This window comes from Sitophilus oryzae, unplaced genomic scaffold (genome assembly GCF_002938485.1).
Source record: "Sitophilus oryzae breed Bouriz unplaced genomic scaffold, Soryzae_2.0 scaffold_1657_pilon_pilon, whole genome shotgun sequence".
NCBI classification, from domain to species: Eukaryota; Metazoa; Arthropoda; class Insecta; order Coleoptera; family Curculionidae; genus Sitophilus; species Sitophilus oryzae.
This window is the reverse complement of record NW_022146344.1, coordinates 1024120-1041553: the sequence shown is the minus strand read 5'-3', so window position 1 is coordinate 1041553 and position 17434 is coordinate 1024120. Positions and strand designations below refer to the sequence as shown.

Genomic DNA, 17434 nt, shown 5'->3' with positions numbered 1-17434 from the left:
CATCTTGATCATTTTCATCGGTACTGTCATTTTCTGAACCTGAATCTGACGGTATTGCTACATTTTGTTCGTCAATGACATCTAGGATGTTATATAGAGCATTTGGATCCAGTGAAGTAAGATAATCATATCGGTATTTGCGATCGCTGTTCATTGCCTTAGAAGTATGGTGGTTCAATTTTTGAACACTGCACTAACAAAGAGAAAATGCGCATAATCAAACTAATATTCAATTAAATAAAGTATTAATTACCTTTTATGCTTTACGTAAACCACTTTCCACAATTGTAAGCACAAAAAATTAGTCAAAAAACATATTTACCAAGCGCCACAAATTAACATAAACGTGCAGTAAATATTCGGCCATCATTTTGCACTCAATTCAAACGACACACGCTAATATCTTAGATTAACAATAAAAATGCATTACCACAGAACAGTACTTACTTTTGAAATGACACTCCACGATGTTTAAATTCTTTAATTCTTACACATTTCCCAGTGTACACCCATTTTAAATGCTAATTTAATTTTGGTCCTTTATATAAAATGAAACAATTATACACTAATAGTTTATTAATAGTTAAGAAATATGGAAAAATAAAAGCACCCCAGACAGCTGATTATGCCAATGAGCTGTTTATTGACACTGTTGAACACGTCCAATTCCCCTACTATAGAAAATACTATAACAACAGAGCGGCGTTGCCAGATTAAAAATTAATCATAACGGTTGATGTAAAAATGACGAAATTTGCAAATATTTCTTGTAATCTTTGACTTGAATCTTATTAAATACTAAATAAAATTATAAAAATCGAAATTCTGAAATGTAGTAAGCTAATTATATTATTATTTTCTTAATATTAAGATATATTAAGATTTTATTTATATTATTCTTAAGATTTTCCCAAAGTATACGTATACAAAATTAAAAATAAACAAAGGCTTTGACAAATCTTCGGTAGACTTGGCAACATAACAAACAATAACAATAGGATGTTGGCATTCGTATAAAATGTAAACAGTTCCCCTGTGGCTAATATCTTAGATATCGTTGCGTGGAGGGGGAAATTGCAAGGCCGGCATCCTAATACATGCGTTTCCTCGGCGGTACAATAAATAAACCGACGTAGCTTAGCGCCAGAAATTTAAATCTAGGTGGTTTATTCTTTACCTCACCATACCTCAACGCGTTAAAAATTGGTGGTTCAAATTGTGATCCACCGTACTTGAAAGAGATAACGTTTTTTTATTGTCTTTGGTGACAATTCCAAGGTCGTGTAGCACTGCCGTTGCCACTGCTGCTGCAGATCTATCTGATAGTCTATAGCGGTCAGAAACTTTAGCCAGGGTATAGGAAGTTTGACAACATTTTTTGTACATTTGATTTTTCCTTGATACTGTCATAGGAAGTGGAAGGCAATTCATGATCAATTTCTATATCTGTCGATGACTTTCGCTTTCTTCATAAATTAACGTTGCTTTCATGTTGGATAGATTGTTGTAGTTCTTTCCGTTGCATATCTATTTCCGTTCTGGCAATTTTCCCGATAACCATCTTTCTACGCCCCCTCTGATCTATCAAAAAAACCTGTTCATTTTTAGGTACCTTTTTTTCCTTTACGCAAAAACATTGGTCAAAAAAATCGCATTTGCATGCGCTGATATCAAACAGGCAAGTATTCTGGGTTTGATTTTTTTTTTCAATTTTTAACAGCCGGTAGAGGGCAGAAGACGTGATTTAATGAAAAAATTTTAAATAAACTTTTTTATCAACATTACTAAAGGTAACTTTTGATAGGTATTCCAAATCGATTTTTCAAAAAAAACAAATTTTCATTTTTTAAGGGCTCGTAGAGGGCACAAGATGTGATTTTATTAAAAAGTTGTAGTAACACTTTTTTATCAACTTTACCAAAGGCAACTTTTCATAGGTATTCCAAGTCGATGTTTTAAAAATTTGAAAATTTTGAGATTTACGATCCACCCTAATATACAGTCTTACTAACGGAGTGTATTTATCTACATTCAAGGGTGTTCTTTTATATTTTGGAATATGTAAAATAGTATATTCCAATATTTTGTGTAAATTTTATTTTATCAATTTATTTTTTTAACTAAATACAGGGTGACTCAGCCTTCCGAAAAAGATCTACATTAGGTTTATGGTTTGTCAATTTAATTTCAATTTTTTTACATAATATGGGGCAATAGTAACGCACATTTTGAAAATTTTTTGGTCAACATACAGAGCGATTCAAACATATTTTCAAACCAAAGTTGGATATTTCTAAATGGAATATTATATGTTTTTACTTAGTTGATTTACCATTAAATTTCCATTCCAACAATACCCTAATGTTATAAATATACTATAAAGACTAGTATTTGAAATATAACAGTTTTTAAACTAAATTTACTGCTTACCTAAAGCCCTTTTTAAATTCTAAATTTGAATAATTTTATTTTTTTAAAGGTAGTACTGTATACAAGTGTCTTCTTATACATTATTAATTATAAATGTCATATTTTCTCTCATATTTTCAAAAAAAAAACAATTTTCTCATTAAATATTGATTTTGGGTATAGAAAGTGCTTAATAAAACAATAAGATTAAACAAGAGAAAAATAGAACATTTAGTTTTGACTCGCCCTGTATATATCGAACAAGAATACAAATTATGGTAAACCAAATACGAAAAGACAATATACTTTCTGTCATAGGCGTGACCAGGCTTTTTAATAAGGGGGGGCCAAAGTTAAAGATTACGAACCGGAGAAAAAAATAGCGCCGCAGGTGAAAATTTTTTTTATACGGCGTGCCCAAAGTATCATTTTCCGCACGCAGAAAATTTATTTTCCCGGTTTTCCAACGGTTTTTTTGTGGGTTTTCGTTTGAGGTCTTTTTTTATTTATTATTTATTCTGATTAGGGGGGGCCATGGGCCCCCTGGCCTCCCTTCCCGTGGGCACGCCTATGCTTTCTGTTAAAATTTTATAAACTTCTTCGAATTTGGAATTCTAAAAGGGCTTTAAATAAGCACTAAATGTGCGCTACCATTGCCTCCATATTATTTAAAAAATAAAATGAAATTCACAAACCAAAAACCTCATATAAGGTTTTTTCGGAAGCATAAATCACCCTATATAATTCTGCTCTGTGCTTTGAAAAAGTTCATGGCTTTCTAGATATATTTCGAAAAAACAAATTTCAGCTATTTTAAAAATGGTCCCTAATTCCATTATAATCTATTTTAGAGAAAAAGTTTCAGATAAAAGTTGTAGATAATCACATCCTTAATGAAATCGTGTTTGTCCTTTTTTTTTCTAAAACCTGTCATTTTTGACATATGACATAAACATATGTTTTTTTAATGAATACCATCATAGTTGGCCATGATTTCTAGCCAATTATTATCTTTCTTGACTAATTTCCCTTAGTTGGCATATTATTCTTATTCTGTTATGATTTATAACTTATGAAACGACAGAATATTTTATTTAACGGTTCTTTACAGTTTACATTACACAAACTAAAACTTAAAAAAATAAGATCACTACATACACTTTAAGTTATTTTAGAAAAATGTTCAAAAAATTCGCCATTGTCTTGTGTACATAAATGCATCTAGCTTTTTTCATAGAACGGCAGGTCGACTTTATTAAACTTCTCCCGTACCGCTTCTTCGAGTGCCTCTCTTAATTCATAAGTTTTTTTGTAAATTATGTTGTTAAACCATATCGCATAAAAAATATAAAATTGATAGGTCAGGTGACCGAGGATGGCCCATGCAATTGGTCCATCTCTATCCCTGAGTTTGCATAATTATGATATAAATAATTTTTAACATTTTTTTATTATGGTGGGTAGTGTCATAATAAGTCATGTTGGAATCACTCTATTGATGCGCGAGTCCTTAAATTTAACTTTTCTAACATGTCTTGACAACTATTCTCTAAAAAGCGTAAGTAACGTTCACAGGTCAACGTATCCTCGTAAATCTATGGCCATGAAAAGTTGAACCAATAATCTTACACGTTTTCTTTCATTTGAAATATTCATATTTACAATTTTTGTTTATTTTAATTTACAAAGTTTGGATGTGATGACAGGATGTGATAGTTTGACACCTCGAGAGCAACGACGATTGTACTTGTTTCCATGCATGGCTAACTAAGTGAAATTGTTTAAAAATGATAAGAATTGGCTATAACTCTATTATGGCTTATATCGCTGAAAAGCTTAAAAATGGCGTTTTTTATTAAGTCATGACCAATTATAGTTTCCAATTAAAAAAAACATATGTTTGTGTTATATGTTAAAAATTACAGGCTTTAGAAAAAAACGGAGAACACAGTCTCATTAAGGATATAATTATCTACAACTTTTATCTGAAAACTTTTTGTCTAAAATATATTATAATGGAATTAGGGACCATTTTTAAAATAGTCGTAATTTGGTTTTTTGGAAATATCTAGCAAGCCATCAACTTTTTCAAAAATTTAAAATTCGCATATTTATGACCCCACAAAACTGCAATTCTTTCCTCATTTAACCGACTTTCCATCTCCGGCTCCAGTAGTTTCCGAGATAACCATAGAAAACATCGTAGAAAACTCACCCTGTATATAGACCTAACATAATGTGGCGGAATTTTATTTATTACATATTTTTTTTTATATTTTGAGTGATTTGTATTAATAATTGTGACTTTTTGTTTCAGATAGCCTATATGACTTACAGGAATTGAATATTTTTCAAAACCTCGCTCTCTTTAGTAAACTTACACTAGGTCGTACCGAACAAATACTAAGTGATGACAAAGTACAACAATTACTCAAATCCGATGAATTATTTGATCTAGTAATAGTAGAAACTTTTCATAATGAAGGTCATCTTGCATTTGCCAAACACTTCAATGCTCATTTGGTTTTGTTCAGTTCAATAGCTCTATCGCAATGGAGCTCTGAATTAATTGGTAACATTAATCTTCCGTCTTATTTACCAACTCCATTCTCTATATCTACCACATATATGGATTTTTCGGAAAGATTTTTAAATACAATAGCATTATGGTATGATAAGTATCTAAAAATATTTTACCATTACCCTGCACAACAAAGTTTGTTAAATAAATACTTTCCTAAACATTATGATCTAGAAGAGGTTATGTACAATTCCAATCTAATATAGACATGTTCGCATGTAAGTACTTCTGAGTCTGTACCGCTAACATCATCGGTAAAAGAAGTGGGAGGATTACACATAACCCCTAAAAAACTCCCAGAGGAATTTCAGTCTTTCCTGGATTCAGCAACTGATGGTGCCATATTGTTTAGTATGGGTTCAAACTTAAGAAGTAGTAGTTTGCCTAATGAAACTATACAAGAAATCGTTTATTTAATAGGAACTTTAAAGCAAAATGTAATATGGAAATTTGAGGGCGATTTAACAGATGTTCCACCTAATTTGATGATATCTAAATGGATACCACAAAGCGATATTTTAGGTAAGTATTCTGAAAGTTTTACCAATAGGCCGAGTTACCCAATGGGAAAAAAACAGCCGCCTAGTACAGCTGGCTGATGGAAGGCTGTAATTTTTAACGAAACAATATTCTTCACCATGTCCAATAACAAAAAAATAATTAAAACTAATATAATTAAACACAAAAAAATTTAGGTCGACCGTGATGGGGACCAAAAATGGCCGACTTAAATTCCGGTTTATCAGTGCCCTTCTAATTTTATTCAAAACGTGTAAAAATATGATGTAGGGTACACTCAATAATTTGTTGTTTTATTTTACGTTGTCAATAAATGTCGGTAGTTACTAAAATTGTTATAAAATGTATTTATATTTTATATAGGTATATTGGTATTTGCATATTTATCTTAATTCGGGCCTGTTACCTATAAAATGTTAGATACGGATCAATTACTTATTTTAAAACTAAAAGTATTCAGACCGTTATCAAGTGTAAACTAATCTAAATCCTAGAACTAGTGAGCTAATACAGGGTGGTGACAATTTCGATGCTCAACATTGGCATGTCAGAAACTACGAGAAATACGAATTTGGTTAAATGGGACAAAAGTTGCGTAATTAGAAGTTCGACAAACACCTATGAAGAAAACCCCGATATCTTGATTAGTTTCGGATTTATGTAAAAAAAAATGAAAATAATACGTTTATTTTAAATGACAATATCTTCAGAACTATTGTATCTATTGAAACATAAGTTGGTAGGTTTATATTTTTGACCTCGGCCAATTAAATGCCGTTTTCAAAAAATTTCTAAGCCTTCTAGATTTCGCACAACATTCAAGTTTTTTTATTGCCGCCATTTTGAATTTTTATACTAGTAGATAGAGCGAAAAAAATTCTACACGGTGGTATTTAATTTTTATTCATTATTATGTAAATTCACTAAAAAAATAGATTTTTAAAATTTCGCCTAAGATCAAGTCTGCCTTGGAAATGGCAATCCAATTGACACATTATATGTCAACAATTTATTTTTTGTTTATTCTATTCAGTGTTAAATCTGAATGCAGAAAAATTGTATAGTAGAATTCAGGTCAATACAGAACCTAAAATTTAATTGTCCAGAATGCCAGGCTAGAGGTTCAAGGAATATCTTATTTGTGGCCTGTTTTTTTTTAATTAAATGCGGATTTTCTTCATTTCGATGATTGTGAATTTTTTTTTCTGTTAAATGTGCCAGATTTTGTAAATAAAGATTAATCCGTCCATAATATTTTTTCTAGAAAAAGGGGACTGTAAGCGTAAGCTTTTGAACCGTTTTCAACACATTCCCGAAACCATTTGCAAAATTGTAATCTTCGCTCGTGATCACTAGCATGTAAAAAATACAAATATGGTACACATTAAAATTTAAAGTTCTGATATTTATATTTTTTGATAATTTTCCCTACATAAGAATCACTTATACAACATTCGCGACTTATTTTATGGCTAAAAGTTTCCGTATTTATTTCAATCTGAGATGGCACATTAATATCATTAAGCCTTTTAAAAGATTCCTGTCTTGCTTTTTAACTACCAGCAACTGCTAAATTTCTTAAAATACTTGCAAAAATAGTACGATAAGACTGTGTCCTTTCATGATACAATGTTCTATAACTTGCGCATGCCATATCGGAATTTCTATTATTTTTTAAGTAAACATTATACATATGTCGTTCCCACTTGTGAACATATTGTTGACTGTTAATACACTTTACACTATCTACTATAAATTTTTGTGTCCAGATTTGACTCTTAATAGAGTAAACAAAAATTAACTTGCCGTCATATAAAGTGCCGATTGGATTTCCAAGGTAGACTTATCTTTTGAAGAAATTTTGAAAAAATCTAAATTTTTATTGAATTTACATAATAATGAATAAAAATTAGATACCACCGTATAGATTATTTTTTGCTCTATCTAATAGTATAAAAGTTCAAAATGGCGGCCATAAAAAAACAAAAACTTAACTGTTGTTGTGCGAAATCTAGAAGGCTTAGAAATTTTCTGAAAACGGCATTTAAATGGCCGAGGTCAAAAATATAAACCTACCAACTTACGCTGCAATAGATGCAATAGTTCTGAAGATACTGTCATTTAAAATAAACGTATTATTTTCATTTTTTTGACATAAATCTGAAACTAATCAATATACCGGGGTTTTCTCCATAGGTGTTTGTCAAACTTCTAATTACGCAACTTTTGTCTCATTTAACCGAATTCGTATCTCTCGTAATTTTGATCAGAGAATGAATTGAGATGCCAATGTTGAGCATCGAAATTGTCACCTGTGAATTAGTTGGGTGCAGTCAAGCATGGGGTTTTTCACTAAGAATACCTGCATTGGAGCGTTTATGAGTGGTTGCCATATTGTTGAAATTTCCATACTTGGATCTCTAAGCATTTTATTGTTGTTAGAAATGAATACGGCCTCTTTAAATTTGCGCTTTATCCAAAGGGGTTCTTCGTGAACATGCAGGTATTCGTAGTGAACAACCTCATATTTGAATGCACCCAACTAATTCTAGTTTTAAGCTACACGCACACTGGTGCGATCACGGCCGCGATCACGATCACCATCAGGACAGCGATAACATGAGCGATCATTCTAGCACACACCAACGCGTTCACGTTCACCGCCGTACCTATATGTAGTGAGCTATCCTGTAGGTATACATAGGTACAAATTAAAAATGTGTATTATGTATACCGAAATTAAATATTTACCTACAATATTTAAACTTAAACAATAAAAATGTCCAATAAGCATATCCAATCCAATTTTGTCTTAAACTTTTGTCTTAATTAGCTGCTCTGTTAACTCCATTTCTAAATTGCAACAAGAAAAAACACACAAAATAACGGAAAACTCCTATCAGTTGGGTCGCGATGACGCGATCAAACTCGACAAGTTGAGTCTGATCGCCACCGCAGAATAGAACGCCGCCAGGCACTGCCGTTCTTTAAAAGATCAGCCTGGGGGCGGACTTTTGTTTACTTCATCAGCTGTACATACTTAGATATTGGGTTAGATTCCGTTTCATATTTTGTCGGTTGATTTTTGGTTTTAACTCTATGATTTTTGGTATTATTTATTATTGTAGTGCAAAAAACTAATTATTTTGGTGTTTAAGTGACATAAACTACTACCAGATATATGGTCACTCTCGGTTTCGCATAAAAAAATAGAAAAATTGAAAAATTACATGTTGTGTAAGTGATTTAACCTAAAAGTGCCCATACATTTTTTACTCATCGTGATTTTTGTGTGTGTGTTTTAAGACTCTAACAATTCATCAATAAGCTTAAGTGGAGTTTGTTTTTGGTGCTATGCCTCATCTTTGTTGTGTTCCTGGTGGAAAGGATAGTTATACTAGGCAGCCTAAAGTGTCCGGAAGAGCAAGAAAAGTGGGTACGAGTTATAAATCAAGAGAATTCTATTGAAAATATCTTTAATAAATTTAAAAATAATATTCTCCCATGATGGTATTAATGAAAACTGGACAATTATGTTTATTTTATTCATATTGTGGAATCTCCACTCCAAGTGTTGTTGGTTCAGCTTCGATAGATTCAAACACGTAAGTAGGTATTATGATCTAGGGAAAAATAAAGAATATGTGTATTAAAGATCATGAAAAAGATTATTATTTTGAGTTCAAATTTTATAAAAGATTTTTGTAAAGACAAGACTGATACAGTTTAAAAGAAGAATGTGTTTTTGTTTGATAATATATAATGTATGTCAAGTTGTCAAGCATAACATATATTTTTGTTCAGTAATTTTTAATGATTATTTATAATACCAAATTAATATCAAATATTTAAGCGATGGCTGAATACAATATGAATAAAATAACAATAAAATTGGTATATTTGCATAATACAAAATTAAGTTTTAAGAATAAAGGTGTTACTAAAAATACTAAGAAATTCATATTTCTTTGTTTTAATTGGTCTAATGTTATTTACATTTTACGTAAGAATTATACCGTATCATCGAAAAAAATCGGCGTCTAGTTGGCTTGGAAATGAACATCGATGACATTCCCTAAATAACTGTACACATAAAATAATTAACTAGAGTTTTACAATCTTGGAAAATTTGATAATCTTGAACCTTGTTTCTAAATATTCTAAATTTTTTGATTTTCTTGGGATTTAGGTTCGGGAAAAACGCTGATTAAGTTTTCATTTGGTTTTTCATTATTTTTATTTGGTTTAAAAAAAAAACGTTTCGGCTAACATTATAGCCTTCATCAGTGTTGTGTCATATGAAAAAAATAGTGTCGAATATAATCCAAAAAATTACATATAAAATATTCACACCACACACATAATGTTTACTGCATACTCCATAGTCAATGTAGATAATTTTAGTGTTAAGAATAATAATGTTAAAATATGTGGTCAACTTTTGATAAGTTTATATTAGTTTATTAATGGCAGTAAACCTTATGAGGTGTGAATTATATTGTATATGTAATTTTTTGGATTATATTCGACACTATTTTTCTCATATGACACAACACTGATGAAGGCTATAGTTAGCCGAAACGTTTTTTTAAACCAAATAAAAAATTTTACTTATAAAATGCCAGCGATCTTCATTTCATACCCATGGCTGACGCCTTTTTTAGATAATATTGTATTATTTGTAAATATAATTTTTCGAACATTGATACTTGCAAAATATACATATAAATTTTGTGAATGCAAATAATAATACATCACTATTAGTATTGAATGTTTTTTGTTAAATTAGATCGATTTTCAAACCCCAAAATTTAAAATATATTTACATTTTACCCATTATCTTATGTACCTATACATTATTTGTACATTGTAAAACATTTGCTGCGTTTGTATGGTTCATGGGAGTAACAGTTTAGCAGTCGTACGAGAAGGTTGTGTTACCGATCGTGCGTTTTGTCTGCCGGTTATTGAACGTTTTGTTTTGTTTTGATTTGACTTGTTTTTGTTCCTGACCCGAAATCAACTCAAAGTTCACTGTTCGTTTAAACTTGACTTTGTTTACTTGTGTTAGTTTTTTGCAACCTTAATTGAAAATTTTTCGGCGTACTTGTTTCCGCTGTGCGTGAGTTTTAGCTTGTTTATATTTCCGAATTTTATTCAGTTGTCATCGACTTTTATTAATATTATTAATCATTTAAATTATTATGGCTGAATTTAAGTGCGATTCTTGTCAAAAAATCCAAAAGGACAGTTATAAGGTTCGCTGTAGTGGAGAGTGTCGAAGAAGTTTTTGTATGACCTGTACAGGCCTGGATAAGGCAACAACAAAGGTGCTATGTCAACAAAAGTACCACAATGTTAGATTTTTCTGCACTGTCTGCGATTCCCCTACATTAAAATATGTTCATGATAGAATTACACAGCTTCAAGAATGCCAGGTCCAACCAGAAATCATCGAAGCACTAGGATTCTGTTTAAAAAAAAATATTGACATTTTTCCAGTCATAACTGAAATGTATGACATGCTGAGTGACCACGATTCCAAGTGGAAAATTTTACTCAAGAAAATTGATGACATATCCAGGATATCAGATACCACACAAGAATCCTTATTTAAGTCTATAAATGAGATAAAGCAAGACACTTTCAATTTATCATCAATTTTAATGGACAACCATGATGGGTCTGTTAAAGTCCAAGTTCATGACCCATCTAAGGAAGAAATGGCGAAGGAAATGGCTGACCTTAGGAGAGCGTTAAACAAATGTCGCTCACATTGGAAAAGCTTGTTACAAGGGATAAGACCTGTACAGATCATAATATGCAGCGGAAAAAATCCATTTCAACGCAGACGGGCCCTATAGATCACCAAAATAGTACTTTAGATAGTACTTTAGCTTTTATAGATTCGCCAAAAAAAATAGTTTCACCCAAAATAGTGTCATCGCAACCTCCTAAGGCCGCCATAAGAGAAGACTGGAATTATGTGGTGGTGTCCAGAATTCCACCTCCTTACACAGCGAATCAACTTGCGCACTATGTTAAAGAAAAACTAGGAACCACCGACTTCATCAGATGCTTTCCAATGCTGAAAAATAAGGACAGTTCCCATTCCGATTTCAAAATTGGAGTGCAAAAGAGGTGTCACTTGGTGCAGCTTAAGGACATAAATATGTGGCCGCCGGGAACCATAATAGATTCAACCTCAACATCCTTAAGCCAAGCTTCGTTTACTTCTTCGGTTGAACCTGCTCAAAATCTCAAAATAAACATCATTGAGAACCGCAAGCTACCTCACCTACTTGACCCACCACTGGCAACTATGCCAAGGGAGGTAAGAACTATTAAGATTGGGTCTGACAGGGAGGCTATAGCTGCTTGCAAGTCCCTGGCGATGGAAAATCCAGAAATTATTGTGCAGGGAAGTGCGAAGAGAGATGGTTTGGCAGTTATGGACCCGATGACCCCACCTATAGTACGGCTGTCTCAGGACTCAGATGCGGTAAATGGACGTTACGTGTTGGCCAGGTTGAGGGACCCCTCCATTTTGAAATCTCTTAGGCTATTCCTTGCCTATCTTCACGACCAACCATCCAGTGTGTGTTTTGAAGGACACACTAGTACCAGCATCAAATTGATGCTTGCATCAGAAGGGCTACCTAGTGACCTGGAGTCCTTGCGTAAGTTGTACTACCGCTTCCACAACGCCTATGGTATTGGTTCAACTGAAGTTGATGCAGATCTTTCAGCTTTCAGGTCATTCTTTTCTGCGGAGAGCCTTCTACGACTTCAAAAAATTAGGGAAAGTCATGGCAAATATTATTCCAGTGGTTCCCCAAATAAGAGTAAAAATTTTTAGTTGAATTGACGCGAACAGAGGATCAAGCACCCTCTGAAGAATTAAGCGATAGCAAGCTTGGTCTATTCCTTATTAATATTCAGTCCTTAAGACATAAAACAGATGAATTATATCTTTTACTAGAAGAACTTGAATTTCCAGATATCATTGCCATAACTGAGCACTGGTTGAATTTTGATGAGCCTGTGTTTATTAAAAATTATACCACAGTAGCCAGATTTGATAGAACAAATTTTTCTCATGGAGGTACTATGATAATGTCTTTAAACAACGACTTTTCCGAGGTAACTAGGTACAATGATTTGTTATCTGAAAAAGTATTCGAATTTTCCATTGTCCACCATAATGCTTATGACCTTTACATTATTTGTATTTATAGAACACCTGACTCTGACGTGCAATTATTCTGTCATAATCTACTAAGCTTGCTTGAGTCCCTGCCCTTGAAAAGCAAATTAATTTTGTGTGGTGATCTTAATATTGACTTTCTTAGTGTATGTGCTGCTCAGGGAGTTTCTTCAGTCCATTTTTGATTCTTTTGGAATGGCCATGCATGTAGGCTCACCTACCAGAATATCCAATACCAGTTCTAGTACTATAGACTATGTTGTGTCATCTTTTGACCCTAACTCCATCGCCTGCAACGTCTTTTAGCTCGGGTCTCTCTGATCATGAAGCAGTTTTAACTGAATTTTCGATAAAGTCCAAAATCAAAAATGCCCCTCGTAAATTATGCCGTATTTTTTCAGAAAAGAATGCTCAAAAGTTCAGCCACTTATGTAAAACAACCAACTGGGATACTAGCTCTTCAGATGTCGACACCGAATTTTCTATTTTCGTAAAAAACATTAACCAGTCTAGCGTTCAAATCCTTTCCTCTTAGGCCTATCAAAAATAAGCATAATAAACCTTGGACCACTAAAGGTCTACGCATATCTTCTAAAAACATGCGTTCATTATCTCACTTAAAAAAATTCTCAGACAGTCTCTTCTTCCACAATTACGTAAAACTATACAGAAAAATTTATCATAAGACTATAAGAGCCGCTAAGGACCTTTATTATAATAGGAGAATAGTCAATTCTGGTAATGTTGCTAAGGAAACATGGTTTATTGTGAATGAGTTGAGGAACAAAGCTTCTTCGTCTAGCAATATCTCTACCTCGCCTGAGAACCTTAACGATTACTTTGTAAATGTAGCGAAAAACTTAACTAATACCATATGTCCTCCTCATGATCCACTTTCTTATCTCTCTAATGATAATGTAAACTTACACAGTTTCTTTTTTTCACCCGTAGTTCTTGAAGAGCTTCGCAGTACAATTAATACCATCAAAAATAAATCCTCTTCTGGGACCGACGGGCTAACTTTAAAAATGTTTTCGAATCTGCCAGAAAGCACTCTGATCACCTAACAACTTTAATAAACATGTCGTTCCAAAATGGTATTTTTCCAAAATGTCTTAAGACGGCAATAATCATTCCTCTGCATAAAGGCGGAGACAAAGATGAAGCTTCTAACTATCGCCCAATTGCACTCCTTCCAACGCTATCTAAGATCATAGAAAGGTTGGTTAAAAGAAGGCTGGTATCTTTTGGAAGGCTTTTCTGTTTAAGTACAAAATACTTACTGAATATCAATTTGGATTTCGAAGCAACAAGTCCACAAATGACGCTATGTTTTCCCTGCTTAATAATGTTTACTCCAGCCTAAACAACCATCATTCTACAGCAACAATTTTCTGTGATTTTTCTAAGGCGTTCGATTGTGTAAATCATAAGATCTTAATTAATAAACTGCAGCACTGTGGGTTCAGGGGATCATCTCTCGAATCGTTTAAGTCGTATCTGAGCGACAGAAGTCAACTTGTGAGGGTGGATACCACGTTGTCTTCTAGCAAGCCAATAGAATGTGGAGTACCACAAGGCCCAGTACTAGGCCCTATTTTGTTTCTTCTTTTTATTAACGACATTGCTAACATAAACATCAGTGGCAAAATATGTCTTTTTGCGGATGACACTAGCTTCACTTGGAACAACAAGGACATCACGGCACTTCATAGGATTATATCAAATGACTTAATCACCATTAAATCTTGGTGCGATTCGAACCTCCTGACTCTCAACATTTCTAAAACTAAAGCTTTGTCGTATAAAAACTCGTTGCAGCCTTTTGTACTTAACAACACCACCATTGACGTCGTCAAATCTGTAAAGTTCTTGGGCTTGTTGTGGACAATTCTCTGAAATGGGACATACATATCGAAGCTTTGTCGAAAAAATTGAGCTCTGCCTGTTTTGCATTAAGGTCTGTTTCTAAGGAGCTTAACTTGTCAGTGGCTAGAACTGTTTATTATGCACTTTTTGAGTCGCATCTCAGGTATGCCCTTCCATTCTGGGGTACGTGTTGTGCGGCTCAATTTGACCGCATTTTCAAGCTCCAGAAGAGAGCTGTTCGATATTCACTGGGACTAAACAGCAGAATTCATTGCCGGAGCTTTTTTAGAGAATTAAAAATATTGACTCTTCCTTCCTTATTTATATTTGAATCCGTTTGCCTAATAAGTAAACATGTATCAGCTTCTCAAGAAAGGCCAGCTCACACTTATCCACTCAGGAACGCGGAGCAAGATCTTTATCTACCTACCCCACGCTGAGAGTTAGTTAAAAGTTCAATATTATACAACTCGAAAAAAATGCACAATCACCTGCCATTTGAAATCAAATCCATAACATCATTTTTTTCATTTCGCAAAGCATTGAACTCTTATTTACTATACAAGGCTTTCTACGCCGTAAATGAATTATATTTGAATTGAAAATCGAATTTGATCTTGAAACCACTGGTCTAATGTTTGCTATTGCTATATTTACTAATGACATCGAAATTAATTTATTTAGAGGTCATTGATATTTTGCTATAAACTGGCTAAATATTTTTTGAATATTATTTTAATTTTTTTTGTTCTTTGACATTGTAAACATTTATAAATGTTTATTTTAACAATAAGACTGACAATATTATTTGTATAATGTTTTGTATTATCTTTTGTTTGTTGGTTTGTGTACCTTTTTTTTTTACTTTGTTTGTTAGTTTACCTTTGTCTACAAATTGAAAAATTTTTTGACAATAAAGGCATTTATTTATTTACATAGTTTATTTGTCAAAGTATTTATTACTATAAATAGGTATATATGTTGTAGTTATTAACTGTATATTATGTATATTTCATGTAAACTATATCATTTTTAAAATACAAACCAAAATCTGAGGAATAATAATTATGTTTTCCATGTATTCTACAACATATTTATTAATCCGTTATATCTAACTAGCGTGACGTCATAAATCTCGCCCATAGGCTGATCTTTTAATAGAAGGCACTGCGCCAGGCCGCTTCGTCTGCAAAACTCGATCGCGCCAATGTGAAACGGCTCATATATGTATTCTTTAGCTTTGCCTTTAGCAACGTTTGGCCGCGGCCGCGTGGAGATCGTGATCGCGGCCGTGATCGCACCAGTGTGCGTACAGCTTTAATATCTAATTCATAATAAGTCATTGTCTACTACATTCAAAGTTATTACTTATTTTAGCTCATCCAAATGTAATAATGTTCATTTCCCACTGTGGCATGGGTGGTACCACAGAAGCAGTGTATTATGGCGTTCCTGTAGTTGGTATAGCAATATACGCAGATCAATTTCTCAATCTCAAGAAGCTTTCCAGTTTTGGTATGGCAGTTGAAATTCCTTTCCAACAGTTTTCTGGTAAAAGCCTGGGAACAGCTATCGACATAATTCTACAAGATCCGAAGTAAATTTGATTGAGTTAATTTTACTTTTACTGTATTAATAAGTACATCCCTAATTCCAGATATAACAAAAATGCAAAAATTAGGTCTCGAATAATGAAGGATAGAGTAATGGAACCTTTAGACGAAGCAGTATACTGGGTGGAATATGTTATACGACATAACGGTGCCAGTCATTTAAAGAGCTCAGTGGGCTCTTTAACGTGGTATCAGTTGTACTTACTTGATGTTATTTTAGTGATATTTGCTATACCTTATATATTATTTTTATTAATACGCTACACAATAAGAATTTCTAGCTTAAAACATAAAAATTAAATAGTTTTTACTACTACAATGTGGCTGTGTGATTCCCACCCTCGAAATAATGTTAAATCTCCAGGAATATGAGTAATGAACTATAAGCAAAATAGCTACGTTGAAACAATTTAGCAAGTCTACTGCCCTTAATTTTGGAAGTCCACTATGTTCAATATGGTATACAGGGTCCGGCAATAATGTGTCAGGCATCTGTAGCTCCTATAATAAAGAACTTAGAAATTACGACCCCTGATAGCGACCCGAACAGTGCACCGTAATAGACTCTTAAGACTTGAAAGAAAAAATCAAAAAAACAATTTTTTTTTAGTTTTTAAACTAAAAATCTTGTTGAAGGTCATTGTCGGGTTAAGCCCCATACCCACACTTCGCTCCTTCGTCCCTTCCTCGCCTTACTTCCTCGCGTGGGACCTCCCTCGCGTTACTTCCTCGCGTTCCTTCGTCCCTTCGCTTCCTTCCTTCGTCCATTCGATGCTTGGAAATTAGTCAAATATGCAACAACACCCCACAAAATATTTTTAATATAGCAGCTACATGTTTAATACGAAATATCTAGTAACCTCTAAAATTTTTAAAAAATCCGAAAGGCGCATAATTTTTATTTTATAAAACTGCAATTCTTCGTCGTGTCAAAAATAAAAATTGAATTTTAATAATATATTTTTTTTTTAATAAATCCGAATATTTCAGTATCATGTACAAGGTATATCAGTATGAATGTACAAGGCGAGTCAACAATAGAATAAAGTTTATTATGTAATTTATATCGAAACCATAAAATATGACATACTAATTAAACGTTAATGATGTCAATCCCCATTTCTTCAGATATTTTTGTAAAGGCATCATGCACACTATTTCTATTTTTTTATTTTTGCCGCTACGATTACATAAATATGGACATGCATTTTTTCACAAATATGAAGACAATATTGT

The 17434-nt window shown here is 32.9% G+C and overlaps 1 protein-coding gene across 1 annotated transcript; it reads left to right on the top strand.

The window, feature by feature from the left end:
• Positions 1-4703: 4703 nt before the first annotated feature.
• On the top strand, positions 4704-16716 carry LOC115880753 (UDP-glucuronosyltransferase 2B1-like). Its single transcript, XM_030898033.1, has 3 exons — positions 4704-5512; positions 15963-16182; positions 16243-16716. The coding sequence occupies exons 1-3, from the start codon at positions 5344-5346 to the stop codon at positions 16496-16498; spliced, it is 645 nt and encodes a 214-aa protein (XP_030753893.1). The 5' UTR covers positions 4704-5343; the 3' UTR covers positions 16499-16716.
• The last annotated feature ends 718 nt before the right edge of the window (positions 16717-17434 follow it).